General features: G+C 51.3%; 1 protein-coding gene across 3 annotated transcripts in view; it reads right to left on the bottom strand.

Annotated features, from left to right (window-relative positions):
• The window catches only part of SMAD3 (SMAD family member 3), a 110,517-nt gene that overhangs the window by 46,281 nt on the left and 37,139 nt on the right, over window positions 1-27,097 (bottom strand). Inside the window, exons 3-5 of one of the 3 annotated variants that reach the window (XM_044917747.1) lie at window positions 23,587-23,608; window positions 19,044-19,072; window positions 17,963-17,991 (exon numbers count right to left, since the gene is read on the bottom strand). The exons of the other annotated variants lie outside the window; for them this stretch is intronic. Coding sequence (XP_044773682.1) covers window positions 17,963-17,991; window positions 19,044-19,072; window positions 23,587-23,608 — 80 coding nt within the window. The remainder of the gene's footprint in view (window positions 1-17,962; window positions 17,992-19,043; window positions 19,073-23,586; window positions 23,609-27,097) is intronic. 3 annotated transcript variants of the gene reach the window in all.

Raw genomic sequence — 27,097 nt, 5'->3', positions numbered from 1 at the left:
GAGGGCAGTGAAGGATTTTAATCGTTACTCCTCTGTATGTTCCAAATTCTCTACAGTAAGCCTATGTTACAGTTGTGACCAAGGTGAGGGGGAGGGGTGGGGAGGTGGGGAAGCATTACAGAAAAAAGCCAAAACACCTGCTCTAAGAATAACTGACTCTGGCATGTATTTACGCCCATGAAAGGTCCCGATGACCCTGGGAGCTCAGGATGGCACAAGCTCAAACTGATAATTAAGCATGGGGGTGGGGTCAAGTTTTAAATCAAAGGCAGTGGATGCATAATTTTGGAATTTCAATTTGGGAACAAGTGGGTTTATTTTCTCAGAAGTCACATTCCCCTGGCCTTGGGTATTCACGCTTCTTCTTCCCAAATAGTGATCATTTGCTTTGGTGGTTCAAACACATTCCAAAGGGGGTAACTGGACTTTGTAAACAGTAGGCTACAAAATCCTGGCTGGGAAGGACACACACCAATTTCAGGAGAGTAATACCTGTGAGGAGGGAGGAAGACAAATAGGAAGAGAGCAGGGGTAACAGGAGGCCTTCAGCAGAGTCTTATTTTTCTTAGTAAAGAAGTAAGACATAACAGATATCTGAAGTCAATATGGAAAAACACTGGCATTTGTTAACTCCAGTGGAAAGTGGGCAAGTTCTAATTTACCTGTAACTTGAATGTTTCACATCCGTAGGCTACAATGAAAGTACCCACACAAAACCCCAACAACAATAGACCAAGGCCGGGAATTGCTCCTGGTGTCTTGGAGAGGACTTCTGAGCTAGCACAGACCCAGCTGAGAAAATCCAAGTTCACAGTCCTGTGGTATGTAAACACTTAGGACATTCTTGGCCTGAGAGTATATACAGCAACATATTAACTTGTCTTTGTCTTCTAAAATTTTTGTTATCATAGGGGGGAAAAAAGGTTTTTTTTAAAAAAAAACAAATGAGTGGAAGGGAAAAAGAAAGCTATTATTTAAAGAGGGCCTACTTAGTACCAGGATCAGCCCATCTAATCTTGACTGTGAAGAAGGGTGCTGTGACCCCTTCTTTTCCCGGGGGGAAGGGAGCTTCTAAAGGGCAAAGGTTACAGAGGCCCCAGTGGTTGAGAGGCTGTAGGCTGGCCCGGGGCTGCCTCCGGACTTCTGGCACAGGGAGGGGGCCCCCGGTGAGAGGGACTCACCAGAGCCACTCGCTCTCCTCTCCCCACCCCCTCCTGCCCCCCTCACAGTGTTCCATGGGACGGCCAGAACCCGGACGGCCAGCCCTTGGGACAGACAAGGAGCCTTCCCAAACACAGCCCTTCCCTGCCATCTCTCCCTGCCCTTCCAGAACCAGGCCAGCTCTGTTTCTGGCACCTCCCCAGCTTATACGCCGCTCTCCCAAGACAGGACCACCTGGCACGCATCTGCCCCGGCAGGACCCTGGGAGGGTCTGAAGGGCGGATGGCTTGGGCTCCCTCCAGTCCCTTCCTGTCTCACTACCCCATTCAACTTGGCCTCTACAGTCTTCGGTTTCCTCATCTGTAAAAGAAAAGAGGTGTGGCCCCACCTCCCATGGTCAGTGGGAGTAGGAGATGCTCTTAGAACAGGGCCTGGCACCGTCCCGTGCCAATATTTACCATCGCTATCATGGTCCTTAACACCCGCACGGAAAGACGGTTTTTCTCAAGCCCTGGACTTCAGACTTTTCGACGGGAGGGGTCGTGCCGTTAGTAACTTCACCCCTCCCCACAGCACCTGGCATCACAGGGCGAGTGAAGGAAGCCCCAGAGGCTGGGCTGGGGTTAAGTGTCCACCCAGGAGACAGAGCTGTGCCACTTGAAGGAAGGGTTCCTCCCAGCCCTTGAAGAAATCCTGTTCGTGAGGAAAATGATGGAGCAGGGCCGGGAACTCCCACAGTGGCTTTGCAGAATGTTCTGCCAGTTCCAGGTCTCTGCGTGTAACACACGCGCACGAGTGGGGGAGAGGACATCACGGGGCTTCACCTCCCGTGGGTCGGGGGAAGAGCATTTCACAAAAGGGCTCCGATGGCCCAACGGCATCTCAAAGCCCCAGCTCATCTGGCGGAGGGAGCCTCAGGAAGAGCTCCCGCTGCAAACAGCTCCACACTGACACATATTCCCTGCTAATTAACCACAGGCCAACTCTCCTCACACAACAGCACATCCTCCGTGTGCAGCTCTGGGGCTCGGCTGGGGGTGAGCCTGGCGAGTAACCAGGCTCCATAAAGTGTGCCACGTGGTAAGCACCAGCCCGTCTGCACCCTGAGTGCGGGGCAGAGGGGGACTTGGACCGGATCACCTCCAGTCTCACGGGGAGCACCGCTTGGGGCATGAGCTCATCTCAGGGCTCAACTGAGTGAAAGGCTCAAGCTGACCAGCACCTGGGAAGCGGGGGGAGTCGGTGGTGGCCGGAGCGTCAGATCACGGGCTCTGGTCCCAGCTCGGGCCTTCCTGCTGTGTGACTTCAGGCAAGTCGCTTACACTCTCGGTTGCCTCATTCAGAAACCAAGATTAGATCAGATCATTCTGAAGTCCCTGCCAGTTTTCAGATTGTTGGAAAAGTACTTTCTTCCGGGGAATATTTGAGTCGGTCTTACTTTCCCGAAATCACAGACTTGAGTGAAAACCAAAGCCACTCTTGGGTGCCACCCCCCCACCCGACACACACACCCATCTGCTTCTGTTAGGGTTTGTGAGTTGGGCCCTGAAAAGTCCTCCCAACCCTGTTCTAATTTGTAGTTAATTACAAGGAACTGCACTTACATTCACTTTTGGGTTCACAAATGGAAAATACTAATGACTCTGTAAATTAATTTCAGATTTGGCTCCATAATTTCTGGCAATAAGATCATACTTTGTTTTCCTTCTCATTGTTTTTAGAAGCGAACAGAAACTCAGCCCACCCCCCCCCAAATTACATTAAAAATTCCAATTAAGTTTTTCAAAAAAAAAAAAAAAACAGAAGAAAAGAAAAGGAAAAAGCAATATATATTGGCATCTGGGGCAAACTTATGTGACAGTGTGGAAGATTAGGGCTGTAAGCCGGGAAGTACGCAAACGGGCCAAAGGGGACATGGTTTTCCTCGGGCAAGAACACGGGTTACAGGTCCGGGAGGGCTTTTCACATCCCCACCAGCAGCTCAGCAAATGCAGTCAAGTTCACCCTTCCAAAAAATCAGACCGTCACGGCGACCTGCCCCAAGAGGGGGCAGTGCCCCCACAGCAGGCAGGCCCTGGTCTCTGCCACTTTGACGGGGCTACTGTGTTGTGTCCTGCGTGTGACACTAGGTAGGCCATAAGCAAGCTGGACAAGGGTTCCGAGGGAGTGACCAGGAGGGTGAGGAGGCGCAGAACAGGGGTCAAAGGAGGAGCAGATGAAGACGCGGGCAATGCTTTGCAGGGAGGAGAGAAGTCCGAGTGGACGGGGCAGAATATCCTAAAGGGCAGAAGACTTAATAGTGGGCTGTCCTCAAGGGTGGAGAGCTTACAGGCAAGCAGATTTCTGCTCAACTCGAGGAGTTTATTAGAAGGAAAAGTACAGGGCACTGCCTTAGGGTGACGAGTGGAGGGTGTCGGCAGCTCGCAGATGATAACAAGCCCACCTTACATCGAAGCCACGCTTCCCGGTTATTCAGTACTGGGAGGCATGGCTCCTCATCCGATGCATGTGCTACTTCTGCAAAGGCAACAACCCAAACCTACTCGAAAGTTCATCCTCCTCAGTACGGAAATGGGAACTCAGAGGTCATGCAGCTAATAAGCGCAGGTGCAGGGACCTGAACCCAGACCTTCTACCCAGTGCTCTTTCCCTCTCATTCCTCCTATTCCAGAGCCTTGGAACCCCTGCCACTTGGATCAGAAGGCTAGGCTTGGGGGTCCTGTCCCCTCGGCCCCCCATGGGAGGCATCAGGTGCCCACCCTGGTCTAGCTCCATCTTGCCTATGGAGGGATTCCCAAGGGGGCCCAAACACCATGCAGTGTGCATGCCCCCTTGATTTTCCATCTCAGACAAGGGCAAACAGTGAGGTGGGCCCTCTCCAAGCCCCCTGGCAAGGGTGGTGGGGACAGAGGCGTTTACCTAGCAAGTGCTAAATTCTAAGCATGCCACTTTCTGTAAGGTACGGTAAAGGTCAGGCTGAGGTTCCCAGCATGGGAACTTGCCATTCACACACTGAGAAGAGATGCATTCTCATGTACCTACATCAGTCCATATGGCTGATCTCTCCAGGACTTGGTTTCCTCCTCTATAAAGTCAACACCTTGCTAGTTATTCTCCAAGATCACTTTGTGTCACGAAGTCCCATGTCTCTAAAGTATAGGCTCTCTCAGGCAGCCATCAGTGTGGACTGGGTTCTCTGCAGGTCTGCTTAGGCTGTCGGTTCCAAGGAAGAGGACAGCTCCAGGTGCCCCCAGTTTAGGGAGAGCACACTCCATGCATGCCCTGCCTAACAAGGGAAGAGGGGCAGATCAGACGTGGAGATACGCTGAGGGGGCACACACGCTTGATCTCTCTCACACGAATACAGCATTCTTAGCCAGGTAGGAGTCCCAAAGAAGCATCATCTCCTGGGCAGGCTAGTTTCTGAGGAGGGTGGACCGGCTGGCCCTGTCCCCACCTTACGGTTGGTAAACCTGACGACTAGACAAGGCTTCACAAGAAATACCGGCAAGTGGGGCTTCACGTCAGGACCAGTACGGGACCCCAGTGACAGAGAAGCAGTCAAGTGGCTATGGAGAGTGGTGGCACTCTGAAGAGTTGGGGGACTTCAGAAAGTATCGTCTCTGTGCCTTGGTTTCCCCCTCTTTACAACAGGCCTGGGAGGACTCTCCAGTTCCCGGCACACACCAGACATCAGCCATGATTCAACACCCAGTCACTGTGATTGCTGTGATTGAAAATAAAACCAAACAAGCACACTTAAAAACAAAAATCAGAGCATGTAGCTCAATGCCTGACAAATAGAAGGAGCTCGATGCCTGACTACTGGGTAGATAGACAGGCAGACAGATGGACGAATGAATCCAAACCCCTTAGTTCTGAGGGCTTCTATCTTCCGCTCAGCAGCCTTCATAGAGATCTGCACTCTTAGCCTCAACGTCCTGCACTGGGCAGTGGGGATAACGTGAGTGCTTCTGAGGGCCGCTGTGAGGTCCCCCCATGCTGATGACCAGGATCCTCAGAGGTAAAGGGAGCATCACAAGATAACACCCAATAATTCTTGCCCAAAGCATATATTCAGTAAATATTTGGTAAACGAGTGAGTAACTGCATGAGCACACACATGCCTTCCAAAACTTACTCAACACCAGCCTCCCCGAATTCTTGGGAGCTCCCAGGCTGCTTGGAGGCTCGTGAAGTGCATGGCGTTCTCAGCTGGTAGGGAGAGCAGGGCCCAGCTCACTGGCTTCTGCCACGGCTGCCCATCACCAGCTTGCCACATCCCGCCCACTAACTGTCACCAGCCCTGCCCCCAACAGCGGAACAGGGTGCCTTTCCAGCAGAACCTGTTGGAAAGAATTAGAAAGAATGCTGCTTTTACACATATCACTTCAACCAAAGCAGGCCCAGGCCTTCTGAACGGGCATCCTGAAGCCCCTGCTGAACAGGCCAGCCTCGGTGCCCCTCCTGGGCCTCTGTGCTCTCCTGGAGTACTCAGCCTACATATCATGCAGTGTGCAAGTTCTCCACTCTCTGCGGAGGGGGAGGAGGACCGGTGAATGGAAGGCTCTGAAGTCAGCAGGCCCAAATTCCAACTCCACCTCTGACCATGACCTCGGGTAAGTTGCTTGGCCTCCCTGAGCCTGTTTCCTCCCTCATTTGTAAAATGCATCCAATACCAACCACACAAGACTGCTTTGAGGCTTAAATGGCATAACAAAGGTAGGGAGTCTAGCACAGGGCCTGGGACACAGCAGACGCTCAGCAAATGCAAGTCGTTTTGCTCCTTAGTGGAGAGAAGACCTGACTATCGCCCCCTTGGCTCCCTCACTGGCACTGGAATCGAGCAAGTCACAGCCACCGTGAGCGCACCTTCTCCCTCCAAAATGCCGGTGACATTAGCGGATCTAATAAACACATCCTAGAGCTATGCTGTCCATGATGACGGCTGCCAGCCACAGGTGGCCACGGAACACTCGAAACGTGGACGGTCCAAAACGAGATGTGCTCCGAGTGTGGGGAACACATTAACGTCAGAGGCTTAGGAGGGTTTTAAAAAAGAACATCAGATAGCTCATTCACAGGTTTTATACTGAGTACATGCTGAAATGAAGGATTTTTGACATATACTGCGTTAAATAAAATACTACTGGAAGTTAATTTCACCTTTTTCTTTCTACACACAGCTACAAGAAGATTTCCAGTTGCGCATTCGCTCAACTATATTTCTATAACACAGCACTGCTCTAGGACAGTAATCAATCGATAGTTATTGTTATAGACCCTATTCTCTCCCCACAAACACGGATTCCTTCTAGAGAGAGGACCCCTGTTTGCTCTTACTTTTTTTTCTCCTAGCATTTAACACACAGTGCACACCAAAATACTCTCAGGGAGCTTTAAGATTTTAGAAGTGACCACATGGTCACTCTGCACCAGGAACCAGGTCGATGTGTGAAAAGCATACACTGGCTCATTTAATTCTTCAGAGAACCCAGGCAGTTAATTCTACTCCCCATATTTTATAGGTAAGGAAACTGAGGCACAGAAAGGTTGAGTGATTTGCCCGAGGCCACTGGATGCTCAGGGTCAGCTGGGAGCCCAACCTCAAGTCTAGGCTCCTCGTCATTGTCCATGAAACGAGCACATGATCCACACTCCTTGTCCGTGTGAGGCCGGGAAATCATGCACATCCTAGAAGACCTCTAGCCCCAACAATGTTCTGTTTTCCATTCCCACCCCTACTGCCAAAGACTTTCCCAGCAAGTCAGAAATGACACACCACCAAACCAAGTCCATGTATAACCATGTCCACGTCTGGCCCAGGCTCGGTTAGCTCACAATTAGTCACATTTTTAAAAGGCTGAGTGGTAGAGAAGGTGGATTCTGTTTTATGCCTGTGAACTTCCTGGCCTGGGTACAGGCGGGAACCTGCAGACGTAAAGATCCAGTGAACACCAAAGGGCCTAATAAGGCTGAGTATTCCCGAGTTGCAGAAGCTCAACTCCTCCCGACTCCATTAAAGACCACCTCCTTGGGGCGCCTGGGTGATTCACTGGGTTAAGCGTCTGCCCACAGTTCAGGTCATGATCCCAGGGTCCCGGGATAGAGCCCCACGTTGAGCTCCCTGCTCAGCAGGGAGCCTGCTTCTCCCTCTGCCTCTGTTCCTCCCCACTGCTTGTGCGTGCTCTCTCTAGCTCTCTCGCTCACTCTTTAAAAAAAAAAAATTGGATAAAAACCCCCCCCCCGCCACTCTCAGCCCACAGTGTCCTCTGGGCTCCGGCCGTCCACTCCGGCCCAGGCACAGGCTTCTGTAGCCCCTGGTGGGGAAAGGCCCTGAGCTGGATGCTGAACAGGCTGCCCGTAAGTGTGTGGTTGGATGAGTGGGTGAGGAGATGGATGTATAAGTGAACCCCGTAAGGGAAGAGAAGACACAGCCCTGTGTCTTAAGTAACTCACAGGATGGGGTACAGAGGACAGGGCAATGAGAGCACCGGGCGCACGCTGCCCCCGACTACCTGCCAAATGAGTCCTGAAGGGGACGGAGGAGGAGTGACGGTCCTCTCTGGTCTACCCTGTGCCATCACGGTGTGAAGGCTATCTGCAGGTCAGACTCAGGGAAGGGGGGGGTAGTCAATTTGGGAAGGCTTCCAGGAGGAGGATGCGCCTGCATGAGGAGCAGGGCTCAGACAAGACTGGAGGACATTCCGATGGTTGGCTGTGTCAAGCCGGTCACTTAACCTCTCAACCTCTCGGTTTCCTTTTTTAAAAAGGGGGAGGGATGGCAGGAGAGAGGGAGGAGAAAGAGAAAAACAGAACTCCTGGTAGACAGGTCACATTTGACCTCAGACAGGGTAAATATTTACTCATGCATTCATGAGCCTGGCTCTAGGTTTGAGCCACCTGGGTTTGTGCTGGTGTCTGGTCCTGATTTGAGGCCCGAGGTGGCCAGTGTTTAGCCCGTGGCACAGAGTCCGGCCCTACACCTTGTCTGTCTGCGGGCTAAATGGGTCCCGTTTGAAGGCAGTGGAAAAAGTGACCACTATGACGACCCCGCTGCTCATGCCAAGACACCAGGGAGCCACAGCACGTGATCTGCCCTCCCCCCGCCCTGTGCAGGGACACCCCACTGTCTGCGGGGAGTGTTCATCTTACCCTCGCCCCCCCCCCATTCCTCGGAGGGAGAAACGGACACGCAGCAAAGCTGCACAAATCTCATGAACTTACCCAGAAGGGAGACTCGCCCCAGCCCCACGAGACTCCATCGTCCACTCTCCCACACTAACCACGGAGCTGAGGAGAACACTCATGCGCCCAGCAAATATTTACTGAGGGCCTACTGTGTGCCAGGCACTGTCCCGGGCAGCGGGACAGAGGACACGGGGATACAGCCATGGACAGGACAAGGAAGGTCCCTGTCCTTGGGGACCTGGTGTTCCATACGGAGAGACTGGCCCTAAACACACAAGATCATTCCAGGAGGTCACAGAGGTCTGAGGTAGGAGGTTTAAGCAGGGCCACTTTAGCATGAAGGTCCGTAAGAATCACCATGAAGCACGTTTAAAATACATATTCCCATACAGTACCCCAGGGGTCCCATTAGAAGTGGAGGGAGAAGGCAGGAAACTCACATCTTCAGTAGCGGGCCAGGAGGGGGGAGGCCCCAGGCTCTGGCCTCGTTCTGCCCCACGGAGCCCAGGGGACAAGAATGACCACGCGCGCCTCAACCTCCTCATCCTCAAAAAGAGCATCGTGACAGGGGCCTGGGCTACCTCGCAGGGCAGCGCTGAGACACGAAGAAGGCTGGGAAGGTAAACCGTCAAGGGCTGAACAAAGGGGAGTTGTGTACATTCTTAGATCACACTCCCCCTAAGAGAGGACGCAGGAGAGGACCAGCAAGCGAGCCCCGGGGACCCAGGAGCTCCTGTCAAATGTGCAACTGCTCAGCGACAAACACCCCCACATGGAACCCACCGAGCCAAGGAAGAGAACTCTTACTCAAGCGCAGTTGCTCAACAAGGGCCGGGCTGTGTGGGTTTCCATGCAGTCGGCCCATCCTGTGCAAACCCAGCATGTGGGCTCTCTGGTTAGGCGAGCGGCTGTGAGAGATGACCCCACGGCCCGCGGCTCGGGCCCACGGGTTGCTCTTGGGGTCAAGCGCGCTTCATCCAGCAGTGACCTAACCCCCAGCGCCAGTTAGCTCAGCAGCCTCTCCTGTTATGCGAGGCACCAGCTCACATTTCAGGCCGTTTGCTCCCCTGGGCATGACTCAGAGAGTCAGTTGTCTTTTAAAAAAAAAAAAAATGCTTTTCATATTTCAAATCAAAAATAAATACCACGCACTCTGGATGCCAGCCATCGCAGATGTCTCTCTGTTGAGCTATTAAAGCGAAAAGGCCCGGGGAAGATGAAAAAGTGGTTAATTCAGATCATCCTGTCCCCACGGCCTTTGTCGATGCCGGGAGGCAAGAGGCCAGGTCGCAGGGCTGATTTCTGGCGCAGGCCGTCACGGTGAGGTCAGGGGTTCACACGTTCATTGGGACCGGAGAAGGTGAAAAGCAAATGCTCTGCAGGGCGATCCTACTAGAAAATAGCATGTGGATCTAGGCAGAGATGAGCAACATCTCCAGCTACAGCAGGTCTCAATCCCTGTAGCAGGAAGGTGGGTCAGAAGGTGTGAGGCGGGCAGGGCCGTGCAAGCCTGTCCAGCAGGGAGAGGCCCTGCTCCGCAGGCCCTCGTGAGCCCAGCCACCATTAGGGCTCCTGGCACTTGCTTCCCAGCGTTCCCTCCCCCATCCCACCCCCATCCAGACCCACCCACACCTCTGACCATTTGGCTTCCTGGGTGGGGTGCCCACAAGGAGAGAACGCCCTGGTTATAACCCCACAGTGGTTATACTTTCCAACAAATAAACTAGTGGCTTGATTTGTGTTTCAGCTTCTTGCAGGTTAGTGGGAGCTGGGAGTTCTGACTCCGGGCCTGACCAAAAAAAAAGAGGTTTCTGAATTGGAAAGGCCAGGCCCAGCTCCCAGGTAAATTCCCGAAGGTCGGGGCCATCTTCTGGCCTCCAACCTCCCCCTGGCTGCCCCCACAACCCATCTTTCCTTCCAACCCCTCCAGATGCATCCTCTTCTGGGCACCAGACTGTGAGGTTTTTCAAGGAGCTCCAAGGCCACACCTAGACAAATACACTTGAAGGCTGAAGTTAAACTGAAACTTTACCTTCAGCCGTTTCCTCCAAAGATAATAGATTCTTTTTCTAAAGACCCAGGAGCCTCCAGCCCCTGGGGCCCACATGAGGAAGGGAGTTCCCATGGCAGAGGTCAGCGAGCTGGGTGAGCTGCCGAGGTGGACGGTCGGCTGGGTTGCCGAGACACCCCAGGACAGCCACCAGCAATTTCTCCTTCTAAAGGAACAAAAGCCTTAAAATAAAAGCAACCTATTTTCCAAGGATTTGTTGTCAGTCTTAGTCGGCGGGGTCTCTGAAAAGTTGGTAAACAGGATACACTCTTTTCCCTGTTTCTAGACTTTCTGGACACTCTGGGATGTAGGTATTATACTTTCCAGATTAGCAGCTGGACCTATCACTTTAAATTAAGAGGTCCTCCACCTGAAAAGAAGTCCGAGGGCTGCAGAAAAACACTGAGTGTATCATTTAGAAATATAATTAAAAGACTATTTCAAAATAAGTTTATCCCATTTCCCAACTTTGTGGCATCCTATAGGTCAGAGTGCCTTATGGACGGGACACCAAGCTATAACAGAGTGTTGGAAGGAGGTGATGATACCATCATAATGGGAATGGCAACTGTTTAATGAGCATTTACAGTATGCCTGGAATTGTAAACCTCTTACACGTGTTGCAATTTAATCTTTAAAACAAATGCAGGGAGCTATTTCATCCCTACTTTAGAGATGAAGAAACAGATGCTCAGAAAGTTCAAGTATTTGCTGGTCCAGGATTTGAACCCTAGTCTGTATAACCCTAAAGCCCCATGCTTCTCCACCCTCCCGAATGGTCTCAGATCAGGGGAACATCACTGCAGTGTTTTTCTCTCCATGAAAAAACTCTCCCGGTCCACGAAGTGATTACTTTTTTAAGATTACCAGATAAATCCTGCCTTGAAAACAAGTTTAAGAATCCTAGCTACCTGCATGACCCTTCAAGTCTCCTCATCTCTCTGGACGTCAGTATTTTTGGCTATGAAACTAGTATCTATTTCCTGAGGCTTCTTTTGGCTTTAACAAAAGGCACCCCCCTCACCCCCACAAGAGATCACCAACATCCATAAATCCTCCAACAGGAAACAGGCCAAAGGATTACTGTGAGGAAAATAGTGCTAGCTTACTCACTCCCAAACCCTGATGAGGACACCAACGGCAACGAGCCACCCCCAGCTAGACGGGGTCTGGGAAAACGGCAGAAGAGCAGACGCACACAGCACCCTCCAGGCTACCCGAAGGGCCCCTGAAGCTTCCAGATCAATTTCTCTTCTCTAAGAAAGAGAGGGGGGAAAAAAAAGTATAACCTTCAGTTTCCTCATTTGTAAAGTGAAAATCTCTCATTTGGTCATTAGACAAAGGACTGCTACATGAATCCACTGAAATATTAATCACAAATGTGCTTTGATAAATGAATGAATGGATGGACGGACAGATGGACTCTGGAGTCAGGCAGATCTGGGTCCTAACTCTCGCTCTGCCATTTACCGGCTGTAAGTGGTCAAGTCAACTTAACCTCTGTGGTATTCCGTTTCCTCAGCTGTAGAGTTCAGACCTTAGAGCAGTGCTAGAACCTTCTGTCATGATGAAAATGACCTCTTCTGTGTTGGCTCACATGGTAGCCACTAGCCGCATGTGGCTGCAGAGGACCTGAAATGTGGCTAATATGACTGAGGAACTGGATTCTAAATTTTAACTACCTGAAATTTAAACAGCCCCGTGTGGGTAGCGGCCACAGGATTACGTAACACCGCTTTCTACCATGGTGATAAGAACTACGTAAGATAACATTTATAAACTGCCTTGCACAACAAGTCCTAGAGGGAAAAAAATCCATGAAGATGTGGAAGTCCTACCAGTGGAGGTTTTTGTTTTGTTTTGTTTTTTAAAGCACATCAAGAAATGGGGGCACTAGAAGCAGACAGAGAGATACACAGACATTTTAGCAAGACCTCAAGAGATGGGATATTCTGCTGGAGTCATTCCTTTAAGTGCATGAACGAAATGGCTCAAAGTCTCCTGTATTATTTACAAATGCCCTTGTCAGCAGATCCAGAGAGAGCCGTTTTAGGCCAACCTGGGTTTTTATAACCCTAGACACCCCAGTACGAACTGCCCCATGAGCAAACTCTCACTCCTCAACAAAACCTTCCATCCTAACGGGCAGCCACCCCCAGCCCAGCTGCAGCCTCGCTGGGGCCTCCAGGGAGCTGCCCACCCAGCCCCGGGCAGGACAGAGCCAGCAGGCACACCCTGGCGGGGACGCGCTCACAGTGGGAGAGAGCTGTCCCCAGAACCTAGCTAGGGTCACAAGGCAGGCTGGCAGCGGCCCGGGTCGGGAGTGCCCCCCAGCACTCACTGGCAGCTGGCCTGCGTCACAGCCCGACAGGAAACGAGGAGAAGACAACATGGGCCGCGTGGAAATCCCCACCGGGCTCCAGGCCAGAGAGTGACTCAGTGGGGCTGGCCGGTGAGCTGCCCTCTCCCACCCCTCGGCCAGGGCCCAGGGGGCTGGGCTGCCGTCTCTGCATGGACTAAGACACCAAAGTGCTTCACCAGTATTAATTACGGTCACAGATACCACCACGCCCTGCCTGAAAACATGCCAGGCAGAGGCCCAACATACCATAGGTGGGGGTTCGAGGCCCTTCTACAAGAGCAAAATGTGCTTTCTCGAAAGGGAGGTCTGAGTTCAAGTCCCGAAGCTGCCACGAAGCCTAAGAGATCCACTTAAACTTTTGCAGCCTGATTCCTTCCTATAAGAGCAAGGCGCACCCCCGGAATGAGGCTCCCATCCTCCCCACGCGGCATTCCCAGGCAACCCTGTTCTGCAGTACCTCCTGCCTCCTCCCAGCCCCTCTGCCCTCCCCTACACCACCCTGTGGCAGGTATAGTCTTAGCCCTGTGACGTGAATCATCCTAAATGTGAACATTTTGCCAGGCCTCCCCTCAGATATGAACGAACGTCACCAGGACAGAGGCCATGCCTTACACAGTCTTCAAAGTGAGTTTGATAGAGGAGTCTCCAAAATCCTTCCTGTATTGACCCAAAGAGATGGCATCTGTCCAACTCCGCCACGGCTAGGCTACCAGAGGCTCCCGCCATCTCCATTCCTTGCTGCCCCATGCTCTTTTTCTTTCCCCCCTAAAATATGCCCAGGATATTCCAGGGGCTCATGGCTAATATGAAGCAAAAAGTAACAAAGTTAAAAAAAAAAAAAAAAATTCCTAGTGAGATGCAAGAGGCTCACTAAATCCAAAGTCTTGACCCTTTGAAATTACACCGAAAATCTGACCTGTGTTATTTCATTTTAATAATACCAACTCGCCCTGACTTTTTACTTTCAGAAGCTCTCGGAGGCAATTTTACCTTTGGACTATAAACTTCTTACAAAATAATCCGTTTGCCCCATTCCCCCGACTGCGTATTGGTCTGAATTTTATGGATGTCTTTGGCAAGTCTCAGATACAACTCGGCCAGGGTTCCGTGCGTCTACTTAAAGCACAATCCCGTTCAGCTCGGGCCATGAAGCACTCAAGGGCCCCCCCCCCACCTCACCGGGTCATCCCTTGCCCAGGCCCCCATGGAGCCCATCCCATGGCTCCCTCCCCACACGGATGAGCCACTGGCAGGAGTCACCCATGCCCTGGGCTCTCACATCTTCACCCCTGCCATTCACTGTGGGATTCTGCATGGGCTTCTGTCCCCAGCACTCTACCCTGACCTCCAGGTTACAAAACCCAAAACATGTGCTTTTCATGCGTCACCACCCTGGATCCTCTGCAGCATCTACTGTTCACGTTCTCAGTGTCCCCGTATACGGTCTCCCTTCTCCTCTCTCCCCATCCCCTAAATGTTGCTGTTCCTCAGCCGCTGGCCTGGACCTTCTCATCCTGCCCTTACATGCTCCTCAACCTGGCTGCATCCACATGACGACTTCCAAATGTATATCTCAGCTCAGACCTCTGCCCTGAACCCCACACTCATCCACCCAGCTGCCTGGGTTATGTCACATACAACAGGCGCTCCATAAATGCTTGCTGCTATGCAGCATTTAGTGAGGACCCCTCTGTGCATGGCTCTGTTCTAGGCAAACGGGAGAGACGTGTCCCTGGGCTCAAGGGGAACACAGTGCTGGACATTAAGCAGAACTCTTTTGGTGGCTTTTTGTGACAGATGGATCTATTCCCCCAAATTCTAGTCTGGTATAAAAGTGACCTGACTGTAGGCCAGAGTTTGCTGGCCCCAGTCCCACCCTCGCTCAGCAATAGGGTATTACCTTCTGGCAAATATCAAAGACCACCAGTAATCAGGCAAAACAAGAACTGACATTTATTAGCAGAGAATACAGTAGGTTTGCTTTACCCTAACCCTCGTAGGGAATGCTCTAAAGAGGAAAGCTCCATCCATATCTTGGTCCCCTCTCAGCTGGGCTAGACCTCACCGGGTTCCTCCATGGCAATTCTCACAGTGGACATGGTACGTGCTCAGCGCCCCCTATTGCGTCGAGGGCACCAAGCCCCATGTCAGGCACGTGGTCGGCATCCACCACAGGCCTGCTGAAAGAATGGATTTCAGATTCTCAACAAGGAGTTCCAACTATAAATTATCTACATGTGGTGCTTAGGAGTATTTGCTTTCTCGGGTGCCTGGGTGGCTCAGTTGGTTAAGCGACTGCCTTCAGCTCGGGTCATGATCCTGGAGTCCCAGGATCGAGTCCCGCATCGGACTCCCCGCTTGGCGGGGAGTCAGCTTCTCCCTCTGACCCTCCCTCCTCTCATGCTCTCTCTGTCTCATTCTTTCTCTCTCAAATGAATAAATAAAATCTTAAAAAAAAAAAAAAAGGAGTATTTGCTTTCTCTACTATCATTAAAACATTACCATTTGATCCTGTTTCCAGGTGTGTCTAAGCTAACAGGAACTCTCTAAAGAAAGTCTGAAAATCTGTGCTCGAGAAACCACATCTCTCACATGAGCTTGGAGGGGTTCCCAGCAGGCAGGGAAACATCCTTACACCTACCAGAGTCTCACACCCAGCACCACCTGTTCCAGCTCCACTTGGGGCCCTGGTGACTTCCTAGTGATCCAAAGGGGACATCCACTCTGAGCAATGAGTGTGGCCTGGGGCGGGGACTCGGGGGCCTGAACAGGAGGGCTGTCCGCCTCCCCCATCACCACTCCTATGCTGGGCATATGGCTTTCTCCTCTAAGAATGAAGGAACTGGACTTATGAGGTCTGAGGCCCCTCCTGGTTCTGACAACAGTTCTCTTCCACCTTCCGGATCTGACCGAACAAAACCATGCCACCCAGTCCCTCGGGGGCAGAACTCAGCATCACCACCTGAGCGAGGCCAGAGAAAAGGTGGGAAAGCACCTGGGTTTGAGGTCAAAAGACCTGAGCCTGTATCCTAATCAGCATACTCTGCCTGTGGGGTGCCATCCACTGTATGCACCCAAAATGGCTTATTACTCTTCCTGGTGACTCCACTAGACACGCCAGCCACGGCCCAAGACCTCAGGGCGCCAACCCTCCAGAAGGGGAGAAAGACACAGCTGCACAGTGTGGGTTTAGGTGTTGGGGAGATGGAGGGCCCCGGAGAACTGGGTGGGATAGCCCAGAAAGGCTTCCCGGAGGAAGCAAGCATGGGGATTTCCAAGCAACTTACAACATTTTTCAAGATAAACATTGTATTTATCCGCTTTCTCACCTCCTGACCTTTGCCTTCCAAATCGGACGTGCCATCATCCCTAGTCACGAGACTTTTCTAGACTGTGAAGCAGAAAGCTGGCTGGGTCACTTCCCCGGAGCTGCGAAGCCATCTGCCCAGCTCACTGAACACGTGTCCATTGCCTCTGTGCCTCATGGCTACGCCCCTGTCACCCAAGGTCTTCCTCAGCGGCTGCTCCTACCTAGAGGAGGAGCTCCCATGGGCTCTGAGGAACAGAGCCTCTCCTCCTCAGCAGCCTCTCCTCCTCTGATTTCCCGGGGCACCTAACTTTCAAAACGACTTGCGGGACTTTTAGGAATGATAGCGCTAATCATGGCAGGCTCCCCTTGGCCACGTGCTTCTCCAGCCTGGCACTTGCTTGACACGTCACGTCAGGTCAAAAAGCACGCCCACAGGAGATGGTACTGCCATCTGTAAAAAGCAGATTTTACCCCACCGGAGCAGGATGCACCCAAGACTCAAAAGCTTAGGTCCCTCGCCTGAGTCCACATGGTTAGTCTGCAGGGAAGATTCTAAGCCGCCTTGCATGGTTCAGATCTGCATCCTAGGGCAGCATTTCCGCTCACTCTGTGCCAGGCACAGCAGATGAGGAGATGCATATAGCAGGGCTGTGTCTTCGAGGCCGTCACATCAACCCTCATGCCCTGATGGACCTCAGACCGGCCCTCAGGCACCTGGGGATGACCTTGGCCCCTAGCAGTTGCTCCAAAGAGACCTGCTGAAGGAAACTGAATAGGAGACGCTAGAGAGCAGTGCCCACAATCCTCCAGGTAGACTCCCCTGTAAACTGTGCCTCTCAGCTCAAGGCTTTTTTTTTTTTAATTTAATTTTATTATGTTAGTTACCATACAATACATCATTAGTTTTGTGGTGATCCACGATTCATTGCTTTCGTATAACACCCAGTGCTCCATGCAGTACGTGCCCTCCTTAATACCCATCACCGGGCTAACCAATCCCCCCTCCCCTCTAAAACCCTGTTTGTTTCTTAGAGTCCATAGTCTCTCATCGTTCATCTCTCCCTCCAATTCCCCCCCTTCATTTTTCCCTTCCTTCTCCTAGTGTCCTCCATGCTATTCCTTATGTTCCACAAATAAGTGAAACCATATGATAATTCACTTTCTCTGAAAAGAGTCAAGCAGAGAAGGCTTCTTCTGCATTTGCTTCTCCCTCTGCTCAGGCTGTTCCTCATCCACCTCTTCTCCCGGGGATTCCTACTCACCCTTTGGGCTTCAGCCCAAATGTCACTTCCTCAGGGTAGCCTTCCCTGACTACCACTCCCTCCCCAAATGGAATCAGGTCTCTCTCCAGCTCCCTGTCCTCATTCAAGGCCTGCAGTGTGACATTTGTGACTGCTGGGCTCCCCAGACTGCAAGCGTCCTGTCGAAAGGTAGGTGCTGCCTCTGTTCACCACTGAATCCACAGCCTGGCAAAATGTGAGCTGTCAATAAAATACGCTGAATGAATGGACAAAGGCATTCATGCCATTAAATCTTATTTCAGCCTCATCATCACTCCAGGAGGGAGGCTAACCAGACATCATCATCGCCCCCACTTTACTGATGAGGCAACTGTGGCTCAGAGGACATAAGTCTGTCACCTGGGGTCAGGGACAAGGTCAAGACTGTGGCAAAAGTACCTCAAAGGGGACCACGGGTTTTTCTTGTTGATTCTTTGGCAACCAGCTCTGATCAGGCACACAGATTTGGATAGCCACGTACATGGAAACAAGTGAATGAGTTCCGAAACAACTTGGTGGGGGTGGTGGGGGTGCTGTTAAGCATCACATTTCCATCATAGCAGATTCTGGAAGGAGGCCACATCTGTTTGCATTTGGGTCTATTCTACCTGCTCTGTTCTGAGAACACAGCTAAGTGCTAGAGGGATACAAAGAAATCCACAGATGTGGGTGCGACTTCACTTCTGGGAAGAAAAAGAAGACTTTCCTATTGTCTCACCAGGCAGATAATGAAGTGCTAAGGTATTCCCAGAGCCACTCGGGGCCGGGGCCGCTGGAGTCCCAGGAATTCTAAGCTTGTTCATGCAACTTGATACACATTTGCTCAAGGGCTGGGGCAGAGCACTAGACCAGGAGTCAGAGACCTGGTTTCTAAGCCCACCTCTGACCCTGACCACCTGGTGACCCTGAGCAATTCAGTGTCCCTATGGGCAGAGCAGGGTTAACAGCACCTACCCTGCCTTCTCCACAAGGCTGTGGCCAGACTCCAGCAAGAGCATGGGTGTAAGATGCTCTTGGTACGATACAGGCAGTAAGCAAACATCCATAGTATTATCCCATTACAAGGTCGCTCCTGGCCCAGGGCCGATAGTGTAGAAGGTGATCCCAGGGGCCTGCTTACTCACAGCCTCCCCCATGGAGGCCAATGTAACTTTAAAGGGAACTAACTGCGTTTACCTGTCAGAAAGAAGGCTGGCCTCTCCACCCGCGCAATTAAATACTGGGGGCCAGCAGGTGGAAAAGGAAGGAGGGAACAAAGTCAAAGCTAGGATTCCCTGGGCTGGAGCCACATCTTTGCATGCCATGAGTTGTGTGACTCAGAGCAAGTGGTTTATTCCTCTGAGCCTCTACTTCCCTATCTGTAAGTTGTGGAATAAGGATAACCTCCCTAGAGGTTGGAATTCAGATTTAAAAAAAAAAAAAAAAGGATTCTACCGAAAAATAGTAGAGCCCTTTATTGGGAATGGGATGGAGAAGGCCACTGCAATACTATGAATATATTTTTCATTTGTACTTGGTCTTTGTCCAGGGCTCCAGCTCCAGGGTTCCTAAAACCCTTGATTTTTGTGTGATAGCAGCAATGAATAGATCTTTTGTTATGTTAATGAAGGTGACTTGGGGGCCCCACCCAAGGGCACTCTGCCAGGAGGACCAAACTTGTGAGTAGAGGGTTAGAACTTCCATTCCTACCCCTGTCACCTCCCAGGAGGGGAGAGAGGCTGGAGGTTGAATCAGCCAATGGCCAATGACTTAGTCAATCCTCCGTAATAACCCAACAGGACTGGGGAGAGTGATGCGCCTGGGGGTGAGGGCACGAAGCTGCTTGCCCTTTCCCCATACCTCGCCCTATGTATCTCTTCATCTGGCTGTTGATTCATATCCTTTAATAAACTGCTAAAGGTGTTTCCCTGAGTTCTGTGAACTGCTCTAGCAAATTCAAGAACATAAGAGGAGGTCATTGGAAGCTCCAATCTGTAGCCAATTGGCCAGAAGCACAGATTAACAGCCTGGGGCTTGTGACTGGCATCTGAAGTAGCGGGGGGTGGGGGGGGGTAGTCTTGTAGGACTGAGCCCTTCACCTGTGGAATCTGATACTATCTCCGGGTAGGTAGTGTCAGAATGGAGTTGAATTCTCGGGCACCAGTCAAGGGGGGGGGGGGGGGCAGGGGGAACCACCCCTTTGTTAAAAATTGGGTCCGGGAACCCTAACAGAGCCACCCCACATGACATATGTAGTCAGTTAAAGGTGGCTGGTTCCTTGCCCCCAGGGAAGGAGCCAACCTGGGTGGGCTTCTTTGTAGAGTGGCCATCCCCATACCCAGCACAACCACAGGTCGTAACTCCAACTCGGATGAAGCAATGCCACCTCCCCTCTCCGCAAAGTCACTGCCATCAATGTCCTCATCTATCTCTGTTTTTATTCACTCTACTTCTGAGAATTACCTCACATTCTTTTTTGGAACAAGGTAGATTATGAAAAATCCACTGAAAACATTGACCAACATTACAAAACTTCAGTCATTATGACTAGCATGAAGATGGACATAGCGATCAACAGACTAGAACGGAGAGTCCAGAAATGAACGCTCACTGATTCTCAACAAAGGTGCCAGACAATTCAGTAGGGGAAAGACCAGTCTTTTCAAACAGTGCTTGAGCAACTGGATATCCATATGCAAAAGAATAAAGTTGGACCCCTACCATACACCACATACAAAAATTAAATCAAAATGAATCAAAGACCTAAACATAAGATAAACATAAGATAAAACTCTTAGAAGAAAACAAGGGAGTTGATTTTTGTGACCTTGAGTTAGACAGTGGTTTCCTAGAAAAGACACCAAAAACAAAAAACAAATTTAGCTTCATCGGAATTAAAAACGTCTGTGCTTCGAAGGACAACACTGTAGAAGTGAGAATACAACCCACAGGATGAGAGAAAATATTTGCTAACCATCTATCTGATAAGGGGACTTGTACTCAGAATATACGTGGACTCTTACAACAACAGAAAGACAGTCCAATTAAAAAATGGGCAAAGGGGGACGCCTGGGTGGCTCAGTCAGTTAAGCGTCCAACTCTTGATTTTGGCTCAGGTCATGATCTCAGGGTCCTGGGATGGAGCCCTGCGGTGGGCTCTGGGCTCAGCAGGGAGTCTGCTTGAGGATTCTCTCTCTCTCATTCTCTCTCTCTGTCTCCCCCCCACCCTTCCCCCCCAATGATGCGCATGCGCACGCATGCTCTAAAATAAATAAATAAATCTTTTAAAAAATGGGCAAAGGCTCTGAAAAGGCATTTATCTCAAGAAGACGGTCAATGGCCAATAAGAACATGAAGAGAGACTCAGTATCATTAGCCATTAGGGAAATACAAATCAAGACCACAATGAGATACTACTTCAAACCCAGCAGGGTAGCTAAAATAAAGGAGACAGACAATAACAGGTGTTGGAGAATCAGATCCCTCATAACTTGTTGGCGGGATCATAATATGGCGTGGCCGCTTTGAAAGAGAATTTGGCAATGCCCCGAAGAGTTAAACACAAAGTTACCAAACGATTCAGCAATTCTATACTTTGATATCTACTATGTATCTAATGAAAACCACACCAAAATTTATACACAAATGTTCACGGCAGCATGAGTCGTAATAGCCAAAACGTACAAATGACGCAAATGTCCATTAACTGAAGAAACAAATGGATACACAAAATGTGGTACATCCAGACAATGAAATATTATTTGGCCATGAATATGAACCAAGTACCAACACATGCTACAACATGAACTTTGAAAACATCATGGTAAGTGAGAGAAGACAGTCACCAAAGACCACATATCATAGGACTCCATTTATAAGAAATGTCCATGCCAGGCATATCCACGGAGGCAGAAAGTAGATTGGGTTTCCAGAGCTCGGGGAGGGACATGAGGGGTGACTACTGATGGGTATGAACTTTCCAGGTGATGAGCATATTCTAAAATTAAATCATAGTGACGGTTGCAGAGCTTTCTTAGTATGCTAAAACCAACGAACTGTACATCTTAGGAGTGTATTTTATGGTGTATCAATCATATGTTAAAAAGGCTGTCATTTTTTTAAAGTTTGAAGTTTGATTAAATAAGTTCTGGAGTTGTGTTCCTAGTAATGTGCTGATGTTGGTTTCTTCCTTTTGACAGATGCACCATGGGAGTGGCAGATGTTAACATTCAGGAAATCTGGATGAGGGGTACACGGGAACTTTGGGTCATTTGCAATTTTTCTGCAGATCTACTACTCCTCCAAAATAAAGTTCCTTTTTATAAAAAAAAGGCTGATCATGTAGAGTTCACAATTATGTAATTATTTAATTAGGCTTGCATGACTGTGGTTTACCTTCCCCTATGGACCATAGCAGCTCAGGGGCAGGGCCAGCGCACCGGGGTGTCTACACCACTGATGCTCAAGGAACCGTAGGCAGAAGGGCTGAAGTCATGACAAACACGGTCCTTTTCCCCCTCACTCCTCTCAAGCCTCAGCACGATACCGTGAGGTAAATACCGTCACTCAGGGAAAGGGCCAGCCAGAGGTAACTGTCCCCCTCACCCCATCTCATTCTGTTTATATACACACGCTTCTGTTTTGCCAAACCCACCAACCTGTAAATCCCAATCTTTCCTGCTGTAGGTGGGGGTCATGGGAAACCCAGCCGGGCATTTCCTCACCCTCCCTCCCCTGGCAAAGGTGGTAACTCGAGCGTTCCATGGATCCTCGCACACACCTTGATTGGAGCCCTTGGACCTCCACATCTTTATCAGTCTTATCCCCCAACTAGCGTAGAACTCCAAGGGCAGAGGCAGGATCTTTATTCCTCCACCCCCAAGGTCTTACGGATATACACCCAAGCCACGAATGAGGTCACGAATCCATTCACTAACTGCCAATCTAGACGAGCTCACAAAGCACATGGCAGCACCATCCCCAAAAGAAATGTGTTGATTTCAGGCCAAGAGCCCCTAAAAACAAAACAAAACAAAACACCCAACCCCCTCGTGGTCTTCTCTTTCTTGCACGGCCCTGGCTGGTGGGTCGGGGTTCTGTTTCTCTGAGAAGCACTGGGTGGGTTTCCCCGCTCCGACTAGCCTGGGAACTGTGGCTTCTTGCTCTCCGGGGACACGGGTGGCCAGGCACTGGGCCGTGGAGGGAGAGCCAGCTCGGCTTCGCAGGCTCCACCGGGCAGATGGCAGCCCAGCTTCCTGTGGGGCCACGGCCCGCTTACATCACCGAGAGGCCGGCCGCACGCGGGGGGCATGCGGGTGTTGCAATGGCAGGCAGCACGCGGGGTCATGTGAAGTTCAGCTCCGGGGCTCTCGCAGGTCATCGGGTTTTACTCATCCCCTGTCCATTGAGCATGTTTCTCCCCCTCTCGCTTTCCTTTCTCTGTGTGCGTGTGTGTTTTAATTATTCGATGGCTCTTGGCTTGCTTTCCTAACCCCAAATTAACATTTCCCCCGGCTATTGAGAAACTAGGCATTCCACCCACTGGAAAGCAGTCAAAGAGGCCAGCGAGAATTCCAGCTCCGTGCGTGACCCTTAAGGACGCGGTCCGGATCTAGTCGCCAAGGAGGAGGATCAGAGAGCGAGACGCAGCACGAGAGCAGAAAACTCCCAGCAGCCACACGGGCCGCTCCTACCTTCCGCCCATTTTACAGATGACAATCACGAGGCCCAGAGCAGCGCAGCGACTTACACAAGGTCACCCGGCCCCAGTCAGAGCAAAATGACTCAATTTTTCAAGACTGCCCCTGCAACGCCTGTGTCAGTCCAGGCCAGCATTCCCCCACACAAAGATTTTTACAGTGGAAATGGTATCTTACAAATTAACAAGCCACGGGCATGTGCTCATCACCCAGCGCTAGAAATTCCAAAGTGCTTATTCATCCCGTGCATTCATTTGCAAAGTATTTATTAAGTGACCCACTCTAGGCTCAGAGGACACGAAGGTAAATAAGGACCGGTCCTTCTGCCTTCAAGGAGAACCCAGCGGTGAGACACAGACCAGCCCGTGGAAAATAAACCTATTTCAAACGAGCCTTGATTTATGTAACATTCATTAAGTAACAGCACTTGGATCTTTATAATTTTATCCTTACCTCCAGGTCAGTGAAATCTCAAGATTTCCACTCTTTTTAGGTCTTCCCAAGTGAAAATGAAACACAACCGTCTATTTTCAGTATATTAAGTCATAAACCACAAGGCATACACAGGGCCCAAAGCTCAGTTTAGATCCAGAGAACAGAACCCACAGAAGGCAGAGACCCCCCACTTCCTGGGGGGTCCAGAGGAGCAACATGCAGTTGGGTGACCTGGACACCAGCACCCCTCCAACCTCTAACCCAGAGACCGGCCCCACAGAGCTCCTGTTCTCAAGAGGTTCGCCGTCTAGGATAGCGAAGACAGACCCAGAAACATATGATTTTTTGACATATCATGGTGCCTGCTGAGAACGAAGTGTGTTCTAGTGATGTTGGGACATTCTGGTCTCAGCATGAGGCAAAGCCCGGGGGTAAGAAATGGCTTGGGGCCGGGCGGGGGCGGGGGGAGGGATAGATAGGACTCAAGTCAGAGTGGGGATTCTTGACCATCTGGGGCAAAGAGGGATCATTCTGAATTCCAGTGATTTTCAAAGACCCCTCCTACAATGTCGTACTTGAAATCATGGACTCCACAGACAACACTAGTGTTCACACGGATCCTGATCGTTTGCATCCAATATGCAACCTAACAGCACCTTCAGCTGCCAAGTGGGAAAACTCCTTACCAGAGCCACCGAGGGCAAGGCTGGGGGCGGGGTGGGACACATGGCAGAGATCCCAGGGGACAAGCCAAGTCATCCCGAAGGCTCCCGGAGCTAGGGATGGATTCTAGGCAGGGAGGCGCCAGGGCAAGATCTGCCCTTTAGGAAGATTACCTCGGGCACACGGGGAGAGCAGATCCAAAGGGGTGGGAGGAGAGGCTCAGTCATCCAGGTGAGGGAGGGTGACTCTCCATACCAGATGTCAGTGTCACGGAAGCCTCATGCCCCAGATAATCCTCCCTTCCAAAAACTAAACTAAGCCAAGCTCACCCACTCATTTTCAACAACTGCCATCCTCTTCGCACCCGAGGCTCATCCTTCCTGCCTCCATTCTCAGGCCACATCCACATGGGGAGGGGGGAGGCTGGGGGGGTGGAACATGGCACGGGACACACGACTGTGGGGCGGGGGTGGGAGCAAGGGTCCTGAGGAGGCCCCGTCAGCGCCATAACCACAGCCAGACAGGCAATGATTGGGCTGCGCAAACCAGTGTGACCTTGACGGGTGGGAGGGGCCGGGGAAACCTGCTCTCCTCCGAGGCATGATTTTTCTGCCTTTTGCTGCTTCGTTGGCCTCACCTGCTGTGGCCACAAACTGCATCAGCCGAGTAGGAGGATGTGGTGACAAGATTCTCCCCTCCTCTGGCACCTTGGAGAGCAAAGAGCTGATAAATCTCACACGGGGCAGAAGGACAGGTGGCTGGAGCAGTATGACCGGTGTGGGAGGTGGGGAGACATCTGGACTTCGGGGCTCTGAAGAGCCATGCCCCTCTACCCACATAAAGCTCCCTCTCTCCTGGTCTCCTGGCATGGTCATGGCCACGGTGCCTGAAGTTCCCACCATTTGTCATTCCTCTGGCATCCAAAGCCCAAAAGACTGACTACACCAAACGCTTCATTCACGCATGAGTCATTAAAACCTATTTCTTTTAAATCCACGTAGTAAACATTAACTGAGGGCCTACCCATGCCAGGTCCTGTGCTGGGCCTTGGGTAGGGGAGGAGGATGACTAAGGCCTGGGGACCTCAGGCTGGAGGAGTAGACATAGACACGGAAGCTAAATTGTGCAGACGGGGCCTTATGAATCTGGCTAAGGAGACCGGCCTCTACTTGGGCCCACTGGGACGTTCCTGAAGAGTCTTAAACCACCGGGGAATGATATGTTTTGATGCCATCATTTTGCATCCCCTGGGGTTATAAACACTATGTCATTAGCACCTTTAACACCTTAGTGCGAATTAGGTAATCAGACGAAGTGTCACCTTGCAAAAGACAGAGACGTGGAACGGAGAGGTTCTGATGCCAGAGGAGAGATGCCAGGAGGCGCGGGCACTCCGTGGCCTCTCCCTGGGGACTGGAGAGTAGGGGACAGGCCCCAGGGGAACCAAGGTGCCAGGGCCACGGCAGCTCAAGCAAAAGCGGACACAGACACGTCCTCCACATACAATTCATGCCTGCAAATATTTACCCAGCTCCTCAGTCCTGGGCCCTGGGGCATGATGGAGAACAAAAGAGATGGTCCCTGCCCTTGAGGGGCAGACAGACAGTAAACAAATAACCACACAGACTTAGAACTACAAGCTGGGATAAGGGCTATGAAGGAAAAGAACAGGGAGCTATAAGAGAGTATATCAGGGGATAGAATTTAAATAGAGGGGGAAACAGTGAGGGCTCTCTTAGGAGAGGATAGTTAAGCTAAGACCTGACTCACATTACCTGAAAACTGTGGGGAAGAGCATTTCAGGCAGAAGGAAGAGCATGTGCCAAGGCCCTGAGGAAGGAAATGTAAATAAAGGCCAGACTGGGGGGAGGGAGGAGAGCTGAGCTGGAGGTGGAGGCCTGACAGGCAGGTGAAGCCAGATGCACAACCTCATTAAGGATTCAGACCCTTACCCTCAAGACAGTAGGGAGCCCGAGGGGTTTTAGTAGATGTACCAGGTGATAGGATGTGCATTTTATAGAGATTCTCTGGCTGCCAGCAGAAAGCAGGAAGCAGGCAGAGAGACCAGTTAGGAGGAAGGCTAGGCCAGAGATACCCTGATTCGGATGAGGCGGCCACAGTCAAGTTGGAGGAGCGGATGGATGTAGATACCCTGGAGGCAAAACCAACAGGGCTCGGTGATGGGCAGGATGATGAGCAAGAAGAGAAAGATGGGGACAGGGGTGACTTCCCCAGGTGTGGCTCAGGCAACTCGGTGGATGGTGATCCTTTTGCTGAGAAAAGGGGAGACTGGAGGAGGCTGAGCAGACAGCAGGGAGAAGGGAGGGCAGATCGACACTTAGATCTGGGACGTGCTTGAGCAAGGCCTGGAGAGGCGGCCCAGCAGACATGACAGCCGGGGCATTCTCGGGCCCTCAATGCAGCCTCCGGCAGAGATGGGTCCCTGGTGGTCAAAAATCCTGTGGGATCTCCGGCCAGGCCATCCTGGTAAGAGAATTTCTTGGCACCTGAGCCCAGAGGAGACACATTCTCGTTTTTTCCTCCTGTGTGCTGTCAGAGAGAAAGGCTTTCCCTTTTCTGGAAGTGTCAAAAATGCAGCACAGGAACCTCCATCAGCTGCCAGGGTGACTAATATTTATCACTGGTATATACAGTAGCCATTCTTCAAGGCCATGAAATTCAGCCACAGGCCTCTCAAGGGCCCTGCCCAGGCTCAGCCATGCCTCGGCATTCCACAAGGCTGAATAATACCCCTCACTCCCCAAAGGGGCTCTGCATACCTTACCCTGGAGGCTCCTCAGTGCCCCAGACTCACTGCCTCCAGGCCGGGGCCCAGCAACTCCACCACAGCGTGGAGGGAAGCCGGGCCCTCACCCTGCCCACCCTGCTGGCCCCGGTTCCCACTGAAGGGCTTCTCTCCCTGGAGACAGCAGGGGAAGGACGGGGAGGGCAGGAACTTCCCAAGCC

Source organism: Neomonachus schauinslandi, chromosome 9, assembly GCF_002201575.2.
Source record: "Neomonachus schauinslandi chromosome 9, ASM220157v2, whole genome shotgun sequence".
In the NCBI taxonomy this organism is placed as follows: Eukaryota; Metazoa; Chordata; class Mammalia; order Carnivora; family Phocidae; genus Neomonachus; species Neomonachus schauinslandi.
Note: the sequence above shows the minus strand (reverse complement) of the source record. Positions and strands in the feature narration are given on the sequence as shown.